This window comes from Astyanax mexicanus, chromosome 8, assembly GCF_023375975.1.
Source record: "Astyanax mexicanus isolate ESR-SI-001 chromosome 8, AstMex3_surface, whole genome shotgun sequence".
In the NCBI taxonomy this organism is placed as follows: Eukaryota; Metazoa; Chordata; class Actinopteri; order Characiformes; family Acestrorhamphidae; genus Astyanax; species Astyanax mexicanus.
The window spans coordinates 6,209,156-6,227,791 of record NC_064415.1 but is presented as its reverse complement, the minus strand read 5'-3'; the positions used below and the strand labels follow the sequence as shown (position 1 = coordinate 6,227,791).

Below are 18,636 nucleotides of genomic sequence, written 5' to 3'. Positions count from 1 at the left end.
ACAGAATTTGCCATTTACTCATTACAGCGGCCACACATGACACCTGCATTACAACACATTTAATAATATCTATCATTTACACCTGATTCAGTACCACACCCACACTAATAATGGGCCCGGTAAAACGCTGAATCCGGTAACAACAGTGGGTAAATTAACCAATTAACTGATATTTAGAGCTTCTTATTACCGCAGAATTTACTCAATCAGTGAAATCAATGAAGGAGTTAGAAAGGTTAGCTAACTATTTTTTTGTAAATAATAAAAACTTACATTCTTCATTTTATCGAGTCCCAATTAATAATGCCTTCACAACATGCAGTATGTTATATTTACGAGATGAACACATAATGTAATATAAATGCGAAGGCTATATTTACTAGTTAGGGAGCTGGGATTTCCCCACTGTTTAATTGTTTGGCTGTATTGAGCGTTTGGCTTCAGCACACACTGTTCTATAGTTTAAATCATAAACAGGAGTTTCTCTCCTGTAGGTTAGATGAGTTAGCTGAGCTGAGCTAAAGCAAACGGTTAGCATTAGCTAGCCGGTTAGCATTAGCTAGTTTCTTAGCGTTAGCTTGCCGGTTAGCGTTAGCTTGCATTTTAGCAGTATCTACGTAACGTTACTTGAGCCTGTTAGCGTTAGCTAGTCGGTTAGCGTTAGCTAGTCTGTTAGCGTTAGCTAGCACAGAGGCTACAAGACAGTAAAACTCTGTCTAACAGAAGCTCCACTGCTCTTTACTAAAGCCAGTCAGATAGATTCACTTATCTGTCCAGTTTGGATCCAGTTGAAGCTGAAGTGAAGCCGTTCTCTGCAGCTGTGTCTGAAGCTCTGCAGGTTCTGGGGAACTGAGCTCCTCAGCTCCTCTGCTGTGTGTCAGTTTATAACCAGCTTATGTTCTGCTATTTAGCCTAATTTCTCTCTCACTTTCTCTCTCCTTCTTTCTCTCTCCTTCTCGCTCTCTCTTTTATATAGTCAGTTAGCTAGCTAGTGTCAGAGCCGTATAGAGAGAGAGTCGCTACAGCGGAAGTCCTAAATGCTTGGTGTTCTCGAGACCCATGAGGAGCTCCAATAGTTCCAGAAAGTTAATATCAGCAATTTAAACACTGAGACAGAACTGCAGTTTTAGGCATTAGCAGTTAAAGAATGCAGTAATTTACAATATTTATATACCAAACCTTTCTGTACATGTAATTCCATTGATAGGCTTTGTTTAAATGTAAAAACGTATTTTTTTATGAGCTTTGAGTTTTGATAATCGTATTGTAATGAAAAGCATTTATATCCAGTGTTGGGCACGTTACTTTGAAAAAGTAATTAGTTATAGTTACTCGTTACTTCTCCAAAAAAGTAACTGAGTTACTAACGGAGTTACTCCACTATAAAAGTAATTAGTTACCAGTAAAAGTAACTATCGCGTTACTTTTTATTATTCGCCCGTCAAAAAAAGGAAATCAATTATGCATTTACTATTATTATTAGAAAAATAACAAAAAATAACAAACGAAAATAAACCCAAAATGTTGACAAAAATATAATCTAACGAATTTCAAAAAAATAAAACGAAATTCTCCACACAACCAAAGAAAATTACTAAAACTTGTAATACTGAAAAAAGCGGAAAAACGCGTCTGGGGATGAAATTTAACAAACCAAGCCACACTCAAAAGAAATATGTATATATAAAACAAAATAATGGACAAAAACAACAATTTAATGCCCGTTAAAATGGTATTAATATAACAGCTTCACCAAAAGAGAATAGAGCCAGCCGGAGCCCGTGCACATTCTGCCCAAGCCCGAACCATAAACTGTCATTATGAGCCTGACCCGATCCGCCCCATAAACTGTCTGTTTTCGGGCTGATTGAATGAGCCAAATATAATCAGAATTATGTTAATTAACACTGTAACATAGAAGCATAGAACTATTATTTAATTTAAATGATTTTTAAGAACAGCTACACACAATGCTGCAAGTCAAACGCGGAGGCGTTCACGTGCGCCCAGAGCTACATGATTACATTTTTCATTTTTATTATAGTTTAATTTTATTTTGTTTTTATTTTTTCTGTTCATTTTAGGGTGGGCTTGCTAGCGCGAGCGCTTTACACAAGAACTAAGGGACCACGAGTGCCGCGCGCTCGGCACAACAACTCCCGCTGTACAACTCCGCTGTACAACAGCGCTTATAAATAAATTAAACACAAAAATGAGGGTATTCTATCAGTAATTTCAGTTCGTTTTAGTTAGTTTTATAAACACAAAATACAGTTCGAGATAGTTATGTTTTTCCTTTTAATTACCGTTTTTATTAGATTCAGTTAACACAAATGTTTTTCACTTTCAATTTTCGCTATTTCGTTCGCTTTAGTGAACAATAATAATTGGTTACTTAGCAACATTGTGATTATCACACCAGAGCTTTATATAAAATAAAAATAGGAGCCTGATTTCGGGTCGGTCCTCAGGTCAGGTGGGATTCGGGCAGAGAATCTAAGCTCTAAAATAGAAAGCAGCAGCACCACAAAAACCGGAGCAGCTAAAAAGAGCTTAACGTCCTTAATTCGGAACTTGGGTTGTCCACGGCAATCACTGAATTGATTAGAGCACGCAAATCGTCACAATTGTGCCTCACTTCACCACGCCAAACCACAGGCACAGCGGCCAGAAGCTCAAGTTCACCGGACAGAGGAGGGGTTAACCAGGGCAAAGCGAAATAAAAAAAAAAAAGTTCATAGAGCTGCTAAAGTAACGTGCAGTAACGGGGTGTCGGAAATGGTAACGGCCTTATAGTTACAGTCATAGTAATTAGTTAGATTACTCGTTACTGAAAAAAGTAACGGCGTTAGTAACGCCGTTAGTTTTAACGCCGTTACTCCCAACACTGTTTATATCCTAATGTTAACTGATATAATTACACTGATGGGGGTTTGGGGATGTTTTAAAATCAGATTCTGACTTACTAACAACAACACATTTATTTCATGAGAAGTCTGTATAATTTTAACTTTTCAAACTGAGAAATTTAAAATATGTACAATGACAAACTCAACATTGTAAACAGTCATTAACAATAAAATGTAACATAAAATAAAAACAGAATAAAAAAACAAAAACAAAGAGTTAGTAAAAATGATTAATCCATAAGTGTGTATAGGCTGTATTCGGAATGGCATACTACTATACTGCGTACTGCATACTGCACTAGTATGTACTGCATACTACACACTGCCCAGTATGTAGTATTCGGTACTGTAACACTTTTGATTGTAGTACCCTACACGGTCCTGCTGTGACACACCAGTCAGTGCTCTGTAGTGCTCCGAATTCTTCAGAGTGAGTTGTAAACAGAAAGAACATGAAAAATGTCCTACCTTTTCATTATTAAAACTAATGAGATCTGCATACTGTCCAACAAGAAGAAAACATTTAAACAAACTCTCATTCATATTTACACAATCTCAACACAAATCAAACAATTTTATTAATTTGTATTCAAATCATTCCCTTATTTAAAAGAAAAATATGTATTTAAACACAGGGAATTATTTATTAAATCAACAGAACGATTTATTAAACAAAGGTAATTATTTATTAAATAAAGAGAACAATTTATTAAAACTGAGGGAATTTTTTATTAAAGTAACAGAATAATTTATTAAAACTGAGGGAATCATTTATTAAAATAACAGAATAATTTATTAAAACTGAGAGAATCATTTATTAAAACTGAGGGAATCATTTATTAAAATAACAGAATAATTTATTAAAACTGAGGGAATCATTTACTGCATCAAGGAAAGTAATGGCTCACCGCTGTCGAGACCCTCCGCTGTCCCGGCCGCGGAAAGCGCTCGGTCGCGGCAGCGGAGAGTCCCGGCGGCGGACAGCGCTCGGCCGCGGCAGCGGAGCGTCCCCGCCGCGGAGAACGCGCGGCCGCGGAGGGTCCCCACCCGCGGAGAACGCGCGGCAGCGGAGAGTCCCGGCGGCGGACAGCGCTCGGCCGCGGCAGCGGAGGGGGCTCGACAGCGGTGAGCCAATACTTTCCAAAATAATTCCCTTAATTTAAAAATATATTTATTTATAAAATTTAAAAATCTCTCGCACTCGCCTCCATCTTGTTTTTTTTTTCTGAAGCGAGCTGGAGAAGCCAGTCGCAATGCATGTTGGGATGCAGTACACCGCGAAGATAGCTCTCCATGCACACTGCGGAATCGGAGCGGAGTAGTACACCATCCGGGTACCTGTAGTGCACTACAGATCCTCAGTTTGGTCACATTAGCTGCGGTCCAATCTGAAGGGAGCTGCCCAACTAGGCAGCATTTGCAGGCAGCATAGGCGCGCTCCCGAGAAAAGGACTGTCCCATTCGGAAGGTAGCATGTGCTGCCTACCTGGGCAGCTGCCTTATTTTACCCCGATTCTGAAGGCAGCGTGAGATGTATCCTTCACGGCGAAGGCAATCCCATGATGCATTTCACCAGCTCAGAGTTCCAGCGCTCAGATTTAAAAACATGGCGGACGGAGCCGGCCTGCCACGGAGTTTCTGTACAAATGTGAGTAATTCCCTCCTGTATTTCCACTCACCGCTGCGTGGGTTTATCAAACTAGCATATTTTAGACTGTTTTAAGTTGTTTTCCATCGTTGTTTTCGCCTGTACTTCATTTAATGTAAGACCTGACCGGCGGAAGCTACCGTTAGCTTATCGCGCTAATTTACCGGGTAAGCTAACACGCATCTAGCCGACTTACAGAGTACCAAACGCGGCTGCAGCGCTGAGGAAACCCCCGCTAGGAAACAAAGATACCCTGGCCGTCCAGTATAAAAAATTTTAACTGTTTTAAGTCACTGTTACGTATAACTAAGTGATTTACTGTGTAAATAGTGTAAACGTGTAGAATAACCTGTAATTTAGTGATTTAATGCGTAAACAGTTTAATTGTTAGAGGGAATAACTAGATTTACCTGTAACTGAGTGATTAATTGTGTAAATAGTGGAATTATGAGCGTGTTCTCCATAAACCACTGTTACTAATTCAGATTTATTTTTTCCACAGGGATGAACGTGGGCCGGGGAAGGTGAACGCTGGTCAGACCGGCTGGAGGCAGCGTTAGCTCCCTTTATGAATATATATTTTTTTCTTTGAATGTAATAAAGTTTTCTCTCTTAACATTATTATTTTTGCTTGCTGTGTTTTATAGTCACTATGCTTATTGTAGTATCACATCTCAACTAGTGGGTATGGGTAAATAAATAAATAAAAAGTTTATGAATCATGTGTTTTATGCAACTAAAAGGTAAAGATAAATTAGCTGACTGTGTATGAATGTACTATTGTGTGAAACGTAGCTTAGTTTGATAATTTAGCTCTGATGGCTCATACAAAATATTTATTATATTATGGTTTCATTACTCATGCATTTCTATGAAGCATCTAATCAAAAATAAATTAAATACATAAATAAAACTGACCATACTCTGAGAATTAAGTGAGGAAAAGTGTAGAATTAAAGTAAATCATGAATATTTAAATATATGTAATATTTGGATGAGTAAAAGAGAAATAGCTGCCGCTGCATTTTGCCACTGATTTATCCCGAGGTAAGTGATCATTAACTTTAGTTATTTATAAACAGCTCACGGGCACAGCGCGCTAGACGTGAGGACGTATGCTGACTCCAGAGCGTGCCCCGAACGCTCTGCCTTATAAGATCCCTTATGGGTGAAAATGCTGCCGAACGAGGGAGCTGCCTTCGAAGGCAATGACTACCTAGGCAGCTCCCTTCAGATTGGACCGCAGCTATTCTGTGTACTGCATACTGGCTTTAGGCAGATTTAGTACGCGAGTAGTATGTAGTATGCCATTCCGAATACAGCCATAGTTTTTTGCCTTGGCCATTATTTATACATTCTCTATACATTTCTTCATATAAATAAGTTTCATAAGTTCAGACCTTATGATATTATTTATTTATTCAGAATTAATAGTCTTATCTTAAAATTAATTGAGTAGTTACATTCAGTAACAAGAATACAAAACCTACAAACACAGACAGGATTATTTATCTAGCTCTGTCTAATTTACCCTAATCTGTTCTCTTAACGATCTTAACGATGGTAATTTAGTGGGGATCATGCTGTACTCTACATGTTAAATAGATTCAGGTGTGCTGACAGTATTAAATCAGGATATTTAATGGTTTTATCCTGTAAAAGTGCAGCACTAACGCTGTACTCTGCTGCAGCTCTGTGGGTCTGCTAGTATTAGTCGCTAAATTACAGGAACTATTGAGAAGCTCCACGAGTCGCCATTGCTGTTAAAAAGTGAAGATTGGAGTAAACGGAGCTGAAGCGACTCTCTATATATATACGGCTCTGGCTGGTGTAACAGAACCATTTCACTCATTTCTTATGTATATAATAAAACACTGAGATAATGAGAAGCTCTAAATATTTATTAATAATCTAAGTAGATAATTTACCAGCTCCTCTTCTGTTTAAGGTGGAGGATATAAGTTAAATGGAGCTCCTCAAGACCCCCATATTTCTGTGTTGTGTCTGTTTAAAACTCTGTTGTTGAAGCTAAATTCTCCTCTTCTTCTAATTACTGTTACCCTCTAATTACCTGAGTTTATTATATTACTTATTCTATACGTTTATTATCACTGTGGGTGTAAATCTATATCAGTGCAGCACAGGATCTAACACAAAGTAAACAAACATGCCCCCTCCTTCATCATTATTAGCATTAGCATTAGTATTAGCCTCAACTCCTTTAAAAACTCCAAGTTAAAATAGAGTCTAACTACTTGTTTTTAATATTCTTCTGATTTTACAAAGCAAAATGATTCATTTTACTAAAACAGCAAATAAATGTACATTTTTCTATGTCAAACAGGTTTTAGTGAAGAGAGGAGCTAGTTAGCATTGATGCTAATGTGTGCTGAGTGGTTAGAGAGCTAACTGGAGTTTAAAAGGTTTATAACTGGAGTTTAAAAGCTTTAGAAAATGTTTCTGCAGTGCTGAATCATGTGATATTGTTCTGTTTTTATTTTTATTATCCTAAAACATTTATGAACTCAGATTTATTGCTTAAATCCTCCATAAAACCCCATTAATTTCAGTCACTCAGAAGCAATCTGATAAACACGGAAGACAGTCTCCAGAGCTAATTCTCCTCTCTTCTTTTAAACCTTTTTAATTGTTAACATTATTTCATGTAATAGAACATATCTGTTAAGGGCTTTAAAGAGAAAAAATGTCTTTTAGTCTTTTGAAATCAGTAGGTGAAGTAAAGTAGCACAGTTTTTATAGCTTTGTGGGTTTTATGCTACAGAAAAAACTCCAGACAAACTAAGCTTCTTTAATATATTTACATTCTACTAAAATACATTCATTTACAATGAGAATATATGCAGCTAAAACAGGGAACAGCCTAGTGCAAAATCCCAAATTATATTATCAACATTAACATTTTAATAGCACAATATAGTCATTATAGCTTATAAAAACATTTATTTTTGGGGAGGGGTGTAGTGCACTATAGGACTCTGTGGGCGTGGCCTAAGCTTTTGTTCTTAATGGCTTTATTATTTTCCCCTTACATTACATTTACTTTTATACTTTAAGTAGTTTTGAATCCAGTACTTTTACACTTTTACTTAAAGAGTAAAAAGCTTGAGTTGATACTTCAACTTCTACAGAAGTATTTTAACCCCTAGTATCTATACTTCTACCTACAGAGTAATGAATGGAGATACTTTTCTCACCTTTGACAGCGATTAGTTTAGTGATGTTGATTAATCAAAAATCTGAATAAGCCGATACTGGTCAGTACATTTTAAAACAGTGTAATTATGTTGTAGAGTGAAGAATACAAGCTAATACATTTATTATATATATTTTTATTTCTATATATTGTGTTTTCATTGTTGTGATAATAACCCTGATTGGATCAGTTCTAGTTCTAGCATAGTCTAAGAATGCTAGGTTCAATGCTGCAAAAGAAACCAATGAGAAAACAGCTTCATCTTCAGCCATTTATCCCAGACATCTGCTCCTAGTGCTCTGAAAACCAGAACTAATAGTAATAATTAGACAAATTAGATCCTCTGTTCTGAGCTTTCAGCTTCCACTTTATTATTTATAAGATATATCCCACAACATTACAAGATTACAGGAATACAATCTGAGTACATTACAAATAAAATCAAATTAATACAGAGAACTGTGTAGAGTTAAATGATAAAATGTTCAAATAAATCAACCAAACATAGAATCACATATATTAGATTAATTAGTTTAAAACTGCTGTAACACAAAAACCTTATGTCTACTGTATCTTATGTTTATACTTTATCTTCATACTGTGTCAATATTTTCTGATTAAAGGGCAAATAGAAATGTAAAGTTGATACTTTAGAGATATAATGTTTTTATGTTACAGCGATGATAAATATATTAAATTTAAGCAACAATCAACAGTGCAATATTGTAAAACTGTGTTTCATAGTGTAAGTTAATGTGTGTAGTGTACAGTAAGTTAAATGTATATTTTCTATTATATTTGACTATATGTTGTATATATTTTGTTCTTTCCTTTTGATATTACATTAATTGTAAAATTAAAGTTAAAGCATTAACACACAGATTTCCTCTCTCTTTGTTTTAATGTAAAAATGTTGAGGATAAAAAAACAGTATAATAATTTAAACATTTTATTGTGATCTTTCATTCAGTTTATAATAAATGATAATGTGTTAAAAATTAATAAAATTCTGTAATATGAAGTTTAAAATATGAACTCTGTTACTGTGAGCTCTGTTAATGATATAAACGGTTTAAACAATTTAACGCTAAATCTGAATAAATCTTTCCATACAGGAAATGTACCTGCAGTTCTAATCTGGGACAGAAGTAATTACCGTTCAGAATTATGATTATTTATATTAACAATATCTCCCAGCACTATTATAACTTTATTTGATCAGCTCTACAGTCTAGATTCTGCAGTTCTTATCTGATCTCATCCAGCTCTTCTCTTTGTTCTGCATGTTCATCTATTTTGCTGAAAGTAAAAGATTTACTGATGAGTCGTGGCTCAACCCAAACCCAGCGTAGAGCGGCTGAGTGAAGGTGGTCTGGACTCTGTGGATGAGGGTCATGGTATCAGAGATGCTGTAGAAGGACAGAGTTCCTGCCCTGTGATCCACATACACTCCTATTCTAGAGGAGACGGGCACTCCGGAGATTTCAGTTTCTCTGTTATTGTATTTGAATGTGTATCTGGAGGAATAACATAACAATCTCCAAGACTGATCATTACATCCAAACACACACTCCTCGCCTCCTCCTTTCCTGGAGATGCTTTTATAAGACACTGCTATATCAACCCCTCCATCTCCTCTCCACTCAACCTCCCAGTAGCAGCGTCCACTCACACTCTCTCTACACAGAACCTGAGCCCATCTATCAAATCTGTCTGGATGATCAGGATATGGCTGGACTGTGTTGCTGCGGGTCACCACTGTGTTCCTCTCAGACAGGAGGAAGTATTTAAAAGCTGTGTTTGGATCCAGTGTGAGCTGACAGGAATCTGAAAGAGAGAGAAAACCCATCAGCTTTTAGAAAATGATCTAAAAACAGCCCCTAAAACTGAAATAACCAGAGAACATACTGGAAGCATCTATGAAAAGTGTTTGATTATGTTAAAGAAAGATTTATTTTCATTATTATTCCATTACACAACATAACAATTTTATGTATATTTTTGTTTTCAGGTGTTAAGTGTGTTTTCCTAATTCTTTAAAAAATAAAAAGGTCTTTATTCCCCAGAAAGTTTCAAGGATTCAAGAAGATTTTATTGTCATTTGCATCACATGTGGTACATGAGGTGGAACGAAATTGTGATCTTACGATCCAGTTTACAACCAAGAGCTGTTATTAAAATAGATATATAGATAAAATAAGCTAAAATTAAAGAATACAATAAAATTAGAATATACAAAATATAGGTTTTGCTTTAGTGGTGGCACAATCATATCTGAAACTGATTTTTTTTTTTTGAATATTTGTGAAATATAAAGTGCTGAGTATACTAAAGACTTCCAGAAGCTTCTGGAACTGTGAGAACTATCAAGAAGTTTTCAGAACTATCCAGAATTGTGTAGAACTTTACAGTATAAATAAAGAAGTTTATCAGTATAAATAAAGAAGATGATCAGAGACTATATTTGGGGAAAGATTGGTGAAAGTGATTTGCAGTTTAGTCACAAATCTCAGAAAACAATACATTTCTGAACGTTTTTGGTTATGCTTGTAGATGCACTTTAAAATTACTGTTCTTTGTTGTTTAGTGTTTGATTGGAGCATTTTAAAATTTTCCATGTTCACTTTGCCTCTGAAACAGCCTGGATACAAGTGCTCACTATTGCACAGAGATTCAGTACAGTCGCTAATCCAGAAAATATACTAATTTTTTAATCTATTATTCAGAGAATCAATTGAGTTATATAATAATTGCAGATTTGTAGTAAAATGTTCATTGTTTTTATTATAAAACACAAATTTTATGTTTTATCTAAATAAATACAAAACTATGATAGGCCATTATCACAAAATCAAAGTTCATGAGGAATGTTGGTGTTTTTTATAAAGTTTATACGTAAGCAGTTGAAATATAACAGTTAATTATTTAATATAGACGTATAAATGTCAGATTAAACTTTGTGTATTTGTACATTGTGGTGTTATTTCTGAGAGTCTGTGAGAATGAAAGGGGGGAGAGAGAGAGAGAGAGAGAGAGAAAGAGAGAGAAAGGGCTGGACTTACACTCCAGAAACTCTTCTCTGCTTTTGGGTTCAGGAGGAATAATGATCTGCACTTCCTTCACTACAGGAAAATGTACACAGTTACTACACAGCATCACTGAGCTTCTGTTCCCTCTGTACATTTACTACAACATTAAAATAATCTAATACTGGATTTTCTCTCCATGTAGATGTAGAGTCTTAATCTACCCTACCTGGACTTTCAATCACAATAAAGTCACACCTTATATACAGTCTCAACCACTTCAGTCCAGAAACTACTGACCACTTCATCAGGATTTAGAGAAGAACCTACAGTGCATTCTGAAACTCTTCAGACTCTTTTACTTTTTTTAAGTCACTTACTTTGTCATTATGAGGTACTGAGTGCAGAATGACTATTTATGGACTTATCATTTCATATATTTACTTTATTAAATCTTTATTTAATATACCTGCAGCTGATGTCTTCTCAAATTCCTCTTTCCAGAATTCGTCTAGTTTTCCTCTCAGCTGAGAAACAGACTTCATAACAACTTCAAAAGTGTTGAGAGGACTGAGAGTAAAAGCAGGTGATGCTGAAGATCCAGGAGGAGCTGAGAGAGTCTGAAAACTCTACATGTAGAAAAAAACAAACACATAACACCTTCAACAATTTCTAAATCATATTTATATTAAATTAAATCAGGTAAAATCTGGCCTAAATCTGATCGTATTAGTCATTCATGATTCAGATTGAGACAGTGTGAAAGGAAATAAAAAGCTGTGTTATTGAAATCTGATACATATCCAATATCCAAGACAGATCAGAATTCATGCAACATTTACGTCAAAACTTACATTGAGCATAATGGAAAATGGACAACAGCAGTGAGGGAGGGTTTCAGTGGTAGAATAGAGAGGTAACAGACTTAATTAAAGGGGACATGAAACACTTTAAGTATTTAGTTTAATTCACAAGATGTATTTTCACTCTAACAAATTTTATAAGTTTAACAGTTGTCAGTGAAGCGGAATTAAAATAATGAGCAATCTAAATGTCATTTTTTTAAGTAAGGGCAGCGCCATCTTGTCCCAGTGCTGAAAGTGACGTCACGAGGTTGGTTCCCGAACTTTAATAGGGTGAGGAATGAGAAATATTTACTTTCACTTTCATACCTTCAGCGGTGGCTCGCAGCGCTGAAGCATGAGAATCCTCCGGTTAGCTGCAATGCTAGGGGTTAGTGGCGAGCACTTTCTAGACCAGGACTATGTGAAGGAGAGGGGTTTGAGTCAGGGGCATTAGCGCCGGATAAATAAGCTGCAGTCCAAGGCTTTTTTCCTCCGTTTATTATTTTTCCTCTGATCAGCTGAGATGTGCAGACCGTCCGACTGAGGGTAAAGTTAACGTTACTATGAGAGCAGCAGCTGTAGCCGAACGGAACGAGAACAATGCGCTCACCCAGCAGAGCAGCGAGAGGTACCGTTACCGAAAGTCTAGATAAAATGACAATTTAAAGAGAACATAGCTAGCGTTAGCTACTTAGCTAGCTATCTTATTCTAGCTAGCCAACGCTAGCTAACGAACTAACACTAACTAGATGAAGCTAAGTACCCAGCAAGCTTTCTAACTTCTAAACTGAACGGTTTATCAACCAAACAGCGCCTTGGTGTTTCAATATCCACTTAACTCATGTTCGTTTCATTCAGTCTTAATGAACTCTGGACTTTACATGTTAACTAGCTAAATGGTAGTACCTGCTGTGGACGCGCTGCAGGGTTTCTGCACGGCTCCACGTAGAGAGAGAATAAACACTCCCAAAACCCCTCGCTCTCAGAAAAGCATCTGAAAAGTTCTGCTCAGGTTTATACAGGAAAGATCTCTGAGTAAATGCTCCATGTTAGCCTAGTTCAGCTTCATCTTCATCCATAATCTCCACAAACAAGAAGCTCTTTTCCTCTAGCTATATGCCTGGGATCTTAATCCAACCAACCTCGTGACGTCACCAGCGCTGCACGGGCAACATGGCGGCGCCCTAGCTCAAACGTAGCCAACATAAATATATTATAATTTAGTGTGTAAACATTTTATATAAAAAATCCCCCCCCCCCAAATAAATTTCATTATATTTAGTCCCTTAGAAAACTTGTACAAACTGAAATGTTTCATGTCCCCTTTAAAAGGTACATATCACAACGGCTCTGAGTTCAAAGATATTTCCAATGAAATTGCTGAACACAGCCAACAGATGGCGCTGCTGCAGCATCAAAGTAAAATAAAAAGGTTAGAATTGTTTGAACAAAAGAAATGAATGACAGAAAGAGGCTAAATTACATGCCCTTTTTTAAATTGAGCTGGAACTCATTCTCTGTTAAGCTCAGCTTTCAGTCACTGGTGAAACTGAAACTTCATGTGAAGCTCTGCTCTTTAGTGCATGAGCTTCAGTTTAAGAACTGTTCAGACTAATATCAGATATAGATCACATTAAAAAGATGGTGTAAACAGTCTAAAATAAAGTTTGTATTTGTAGAGAAAACAGAGTCTGTTACCTGGAGGAAATGGATGTGATCCTCTGTGAATGAAAGCTTCTCCAGATCAGCATCTCTCCTCTTCAGCTCTGTGATCTCCTGCTCCAGTCTCTTCAGACGTTCTTCAGCTTCACTCACTGCAGCTTTCTCCTGATCTCTGATCATCTGCCTCACCTCAGAGCGTCTTCTCTCAATGGAGAGGATCATCTCAGTGAAGATCTTCTCACTGTCCTCCACTGCTGTCTGAGCAGAGCGCTGGTAGTGGAATCACAGAGAGAGGAGAATGTTAGGAGCAGTTCATTCACATCAATAAGTGGATTTACATGCACTTCATAATCTGATTACTGAGGAACATCAGAGTTTATCAGTAGTCAGAGTTTTTATTTGCAACCAGCCAATAATTTCACAGAATAAGATGTGACATAAATATTGCATAAACCCAAACTTCATGCTGTCGCTTTTCTTAACTCATGAAGCTGTAAAGATGATTTAATTTTGATAACTGATCACTAAAACTAAAATAAAATGTGACTTTAAATGACATTTTAAAAATGAGGACACCTTTAGTTAAATAATTAAATAATTACCCTTAATGGGAGAAATCAGATCTTTATTCTTCTACTTATTTTAAAAATCACCTTGTGATTCTCCACAGCTTCTATTAACTCCTGAAGCTCCTTCTCTCTCTCCTGGATTCTCTCCTTGTATTTCCTCTGTGTTTCCACCACCTGCTTCTGCAAATAAAATCAGCCAACAAAACACATTAATTAAAAATTCAAATTCCACATGTCATGGGACAGGTGAAGGTATTAGGTCCTATAATCTGGAGTAGCTACTCCATTTACACACTGACCTGTTTCTCAGATCGTTCTGCTTTAAGTGACACTGTATCATGTCCTCTATGGTCATCCATGGTACACAGCATGCAGATACACTGCTGGTCGGTGCGACAGTAAACCTCCAGCAGTTTATCATGCTGAGAGCAGATCTGCTCCTGGAGTCGTCTGGAGGCTTTGACCAGCTTGTGCTTCTTAAAGGCTGGAGATTGGTAGTGAGGCTGGAGGTGAGCTTCACAGAAAGAGGTCAGACACACCAGGCAGGACTGGACGGCTTTGTGTTTTCTCCCAGTACAGGAATCACACTCCACATCTTCAGGATCAGCAGAAGAGTGATCAGGAGGAGCAGCCTGGAGTCTCGTCTTCTTCAGTTTCTCCACCACCTCAGCCAGCATGGTGTTTTTACTCACGACAGGTCTTGAGGTGAAGGTGTGTCTGCAGTGAGGGCAGCTGTAGATCTTCTTCTGATCCTCCTCATCCCAGCACTTGTTAATACACACCATACAGAAACTGTGTCCACAGGAAATAGTCACTGGATCCTTCAGGAGATCCAGGCAGACTGAACAGCTGAACTCATCCTGAGCCAGTGAAACATTGGGTTCTGCCATTTTACAGTGTGAAGATTTTGTTTCCTGGTTCTCTGTTGGAGAGAAGTGAACAGAACTATCCTGTAATTCTCCTTATTAGCCAAGATTACAATACACACACTGTCTGACTCACACAGGAATTATTGTAGAGACTCAGGAAAACTTACTTTAATGACAAAACTGTAGATCCAGACACGACACACACCGATTCACACACGCACACACCCTGCAGGTAAACCAGGAAATGATCAGATTTTACTTTCAATCACATTAAGAGACAGACTGCAGGTTTGTGAGATTTGTGGATTTGGAGACCTCTCTGGTGAGAATGTGTATATGCACCAAATATTCAGAAGAGTAGACAAGATAAGACACAACACTCAGATGGAATTTGGCCTCAACAAAGTTGTTCAATAACCGAACATTGGCAGCTTGAACCTCTCAACCCTTGTCCTGCCGCCACCCCCCCCCCCTGCACTGCACATTTAGTGCTTTCCCCGCTTTCAACACACTCAAATCAAATAATCAGCTCATTAAAACGCCTGTTCAGAGCTGTGAACACAGATCATAAAGTAGCTAGATAGGCTAACTCAGCATTCCAACAGCCTATTTAACCTTATTTACAGCTATTTACACTAGCATAGCTAACCAGCTTTCACACACAAAACAGAGATAGTTCACCAGCTAGGCAACTTATATCCACTGTGATTGAGAATTATTAAGTTGGCTTGGAAAAAATCTTATTATTATTATTCTATTTGCGTTTTTCTATATGCTTCTCCTCCTACTGCTTTCATGTTACAACCACTGAATTACGTTGCTTGTGCTTTTTGGTTTTCTTACAGCGGGCACTTTTCAGCTAAAAATTTTTCCCCATAGGAATACATTTAAAAGTTTTGGACAAAAAAATTTAAAGGCTCTGCAGGTCACAGTTTTTTTGCTAGAATCGTGAAAATCAGTAGACTCAAAGAACTTACGACATTTCAAATGATATGCTGTGTGAATCAATCTGATTTACGCTTTTCTTTAAAATTCCCAACATCTCATCACACACCCCCAGCACAGCCACACATGGCACGGCTCCCTCTGAACCAGTCCTTAGTACTGTGTGTATATAGAGGAACGTATAGACTAGTGATCGACCTTTATTGTTTTTTTTTGTATTGTCGTTTACGATGCCGATATGTAAAGATCACAAGTGGCAGATGACCGATATTTAAAGCCAATATTTCGTCACAACTGATTTTTAGCTTGTACTCTCCCCATGTATTCACAATAATAATGATACACAGTTAAGCTATCTGGAATTAAACTATTTAAAAAAGTTTTAGTACTCTAAACTCACTTGAATTCTAATGGCTCACACATTGAATGTTTGAGACACTTTTACATTTGGAAAGTGTGCAGTGTAAGAAAAAAAGAGGCAATGAAAACTCTTTTACAGATTATTTAAAACACACACAGAATATGGGTAAAATCCTGACACATAAAATTACAACAATTTTATCTTACCTCAGTCAGTCAGTGACATTACAGAGTAATAAGAGAATCTGGCCTGTGGGAAAGTAGTTCTTTTCCAGTGTAAATTGTCCAGGTTATTCCTTGAGCAGGCTGCCAGAGCATCCTCTGGAAAGTACATTTTAAAGATATCCAGGGGAGTGTGGCTGTCATCTGTGAGAATAAATAATACAATCAAGTCCTAATTAATAATGCCTTTACAACATGTAGTATATTATATTTACGAGATGAACACATAATGTAATATAAATGCGAAGACTATATTTACTAGTTAGGGAGCTGGGATTTCCCTACTGTTTAATTGTTTGGCTGTATTGAGCGTTTGGCTTCAGCACACACTGTTCTATAGTTTAAATCATAAACAGGAGTTTCTTTCCTGTAGGTTAACTGAGTTAGCTGAGCTGAGCTAAAGCAAACGGTTAGCATTAGCTAGTTGCTTAGCTTTAGCTAGTCGATTAGCATTAGCTAGTTGCTTAGAGATGGGCTGTGACCGAAATGGCTCCCTACTCCCTCATTAGTGTTGCGCTATGTAGGGAGATACTAATAAGTTCACTAATTAGTGGTAAAACTGGAGTGAATTCGGACACTAACTCATCGTTATCATGCGCCAGCACCAGTCGCATAAACACACACAGGTGAGAACCGTGTTTAAAACTCCACAACCACACTGAACTGAGCTCTGAATTAAAGTTAGTGAAGCTCTGAGCTGATCATTAAGTTATTTATCTGTTTGTTATATTTACGCTGTTTAGAAGATGATCCTCACAACTACATGAAGAAAACCTTAAAAATAGCAGCGTACACCGGCTCGCACTGTTGCCAGATTGGGTGGTTTCATGCCAAATGTCGAATTGTGTCTGAAATTGTTTGGAGGAAACGCTGTGATTTTACAGGTGAACAAAACTACCAAGTGTAAAGAGTTTGGAAATTTAACCCGGCGGTGTTATAGTTAGATATCTAACCCTGCAGGACAGAGCTTTTAGTCCTGCTGATGGAAATTTGAAGCTGTGTTTATGTTCATTATTATATGTGAGTAAGTTATTTCTTTCTTTCATTGCTTGCAAGGTTGTTTTTATGTACTGTTTTTAAGTTTTTGTTTCGTGTGTACAATGATACAAGGCACAAAACACATAATACAAATATGCAGATAAACTCATTTAAATATATTTTTTTGTAATCAGTGATATTTAAGATATTTATGGTATTTTAGTTAAGATCATGTTGGAAAAAACCCTGTAATATTGTTAATATGACAAACATCAGCTGTTTGGGTGGTTTTCTCAGTAATTTTGTGGATTTGAAACAAGTTTTACCCTGTAAATTGGTTTTATCTGAATCCCACTGTAACAATCTGGCAACCCTGGTGGCTCGCTGTCCGCCGTTTCTTCGGCTGTCTGTTGCTTAGTTGCGAGACCCGCAAAGCATTTTGGGACACATTCAGCTTGCTTAGTAAGCAGCGAAGTTTACTATAAATCATGATGCATTATGGGAGTTTTTAGTGCCCTCAAAATCACGTTCGAATCCCCTCTTATGATTCGGACACTCAAAGAAAAATGGCTGATATACTCAATAGTGCCCTAACTAGTAAATAGGGAACCATTTCGGTCACAGCCTTAGTTTGCCGGTTAGCGTTAGCTTGCCGGTTAGCTTAAGCTAGCCTGTTAGCGTTAGCTTGCTGGTTAGCGTTAGCTAGCCTGTTAGCGTTAGCTAGCACAGAGGCTACTAGACATTAAAACTCCCGTCTAACACAGAAGCTCCACTGCTCTTTACTAAAGCCAGTCAGATAGATTCACTTATCTGTCCAGTTTGGATCCAGTTGAAGCTGAAGTGAAGCCGTTCTCTGCAGCTGTGTCTGAAGCTCTGCAGGTTCTGGGGAACTGAGCTCCTCAGCTCCTCTGCTGTGTGTCAGTTTATAACCAGCTTATGTTCTGCAATTTAGCCTAATTTCTCTCTCACTTTCTCCCTCCTTCTTTCTCTCTCCTTCTCGCTCTCTCTTTTATATAATATAATCAGTTAGCTAGCTAGTGTCAGAGCCGTATAGAGAGAGAGTCGCTACAGCGGAAGTCCTAAATGCTTGGTGTTCTCGAGACCCATGAGGAGCTCCAATAGTTCCAGAAAGTTAATATCAGCAATTTAAACACTGAGACAGAACTGCAGTTTTAGCCATTAATAAGTAAAGAATGCAGTAATTTACAATATTTATATTCAACTCTTTTCTGTATATGTAATTCCATTGATAGGCTTTGTTTAAATGTAAAAACTTATTTTTCTATGAGCTTTCGAGTTTTGATTATCGTATTGTAATGAAAGGCATTCATATCCTAATGTTAACTGATATAATTACATTGATGGGGGTTTGGGGATGTTTTAAAATCA

General features: G+C 37.2%; 2 protein-coding genes across 2 annotated transcripts in view; one reads left to right on the top strand and one right to left on the bottom strand.

The window, feature by feature from the left end:
• Nucleotides 1–18,636, top strand: part of LOC125803813 (E3 ubiquitin/ISG15 ligase TRIM25-like) — a 269,398-nt gene that overhangs the window by 173,345 nt on the left and 77,417 nt on the right. The window lies entirely within an intron of this gene.
• On the bottom strand, nt 8,914–14,805 carry LOC125780428 (tripartite motif-containing protein 16-like). Its single transcript, XM_049482153.1, has 6 exons — nt 14,173–14,805; nt 13,958–14,053; nt 13,341–13,574; nt 11,267–11,426; nt 10,834–10,893; nt 8,914–9,598 (listed from the first exon to the last, which is right to left on the bottom strand). Exons 1-6 carry the CDS (start codon nt 14,761–14,763, stop codon nt 9,063–9,065), a joined length of 1,677 nt encoding a protein of 558 aa, XP_049338110.1. The 5' UTR covers nt 14,764–14,805; the 3' UTR covers nt 8,914–9,062.

Bases quoted from the DNA above. Each gene is read 5' to 3' on its own strand.
- LOC125780428 (XM_049482153.1), bottom strand. From the start codon at position 14,763: ATGGCAGAACCCAATGTTTCACTGGCTCAGGATGAGTTCAGCTGTTCA. The intron at 13,575-13,957 runs GTGATTTTTAAA...TTCCACTACCAG, and splicing joins AAGCTGTGGAGAATCACAAG to CGCTCTGCTCAGACAGCAGT. The intron at 9,599-10,833 runs GTAAGTCCAGCC...TCTCTCTTTCAG, and splicing joins CAGAGAAGAGTTTCTGGAGT to ATTCCTGTCAGCTCACACTG.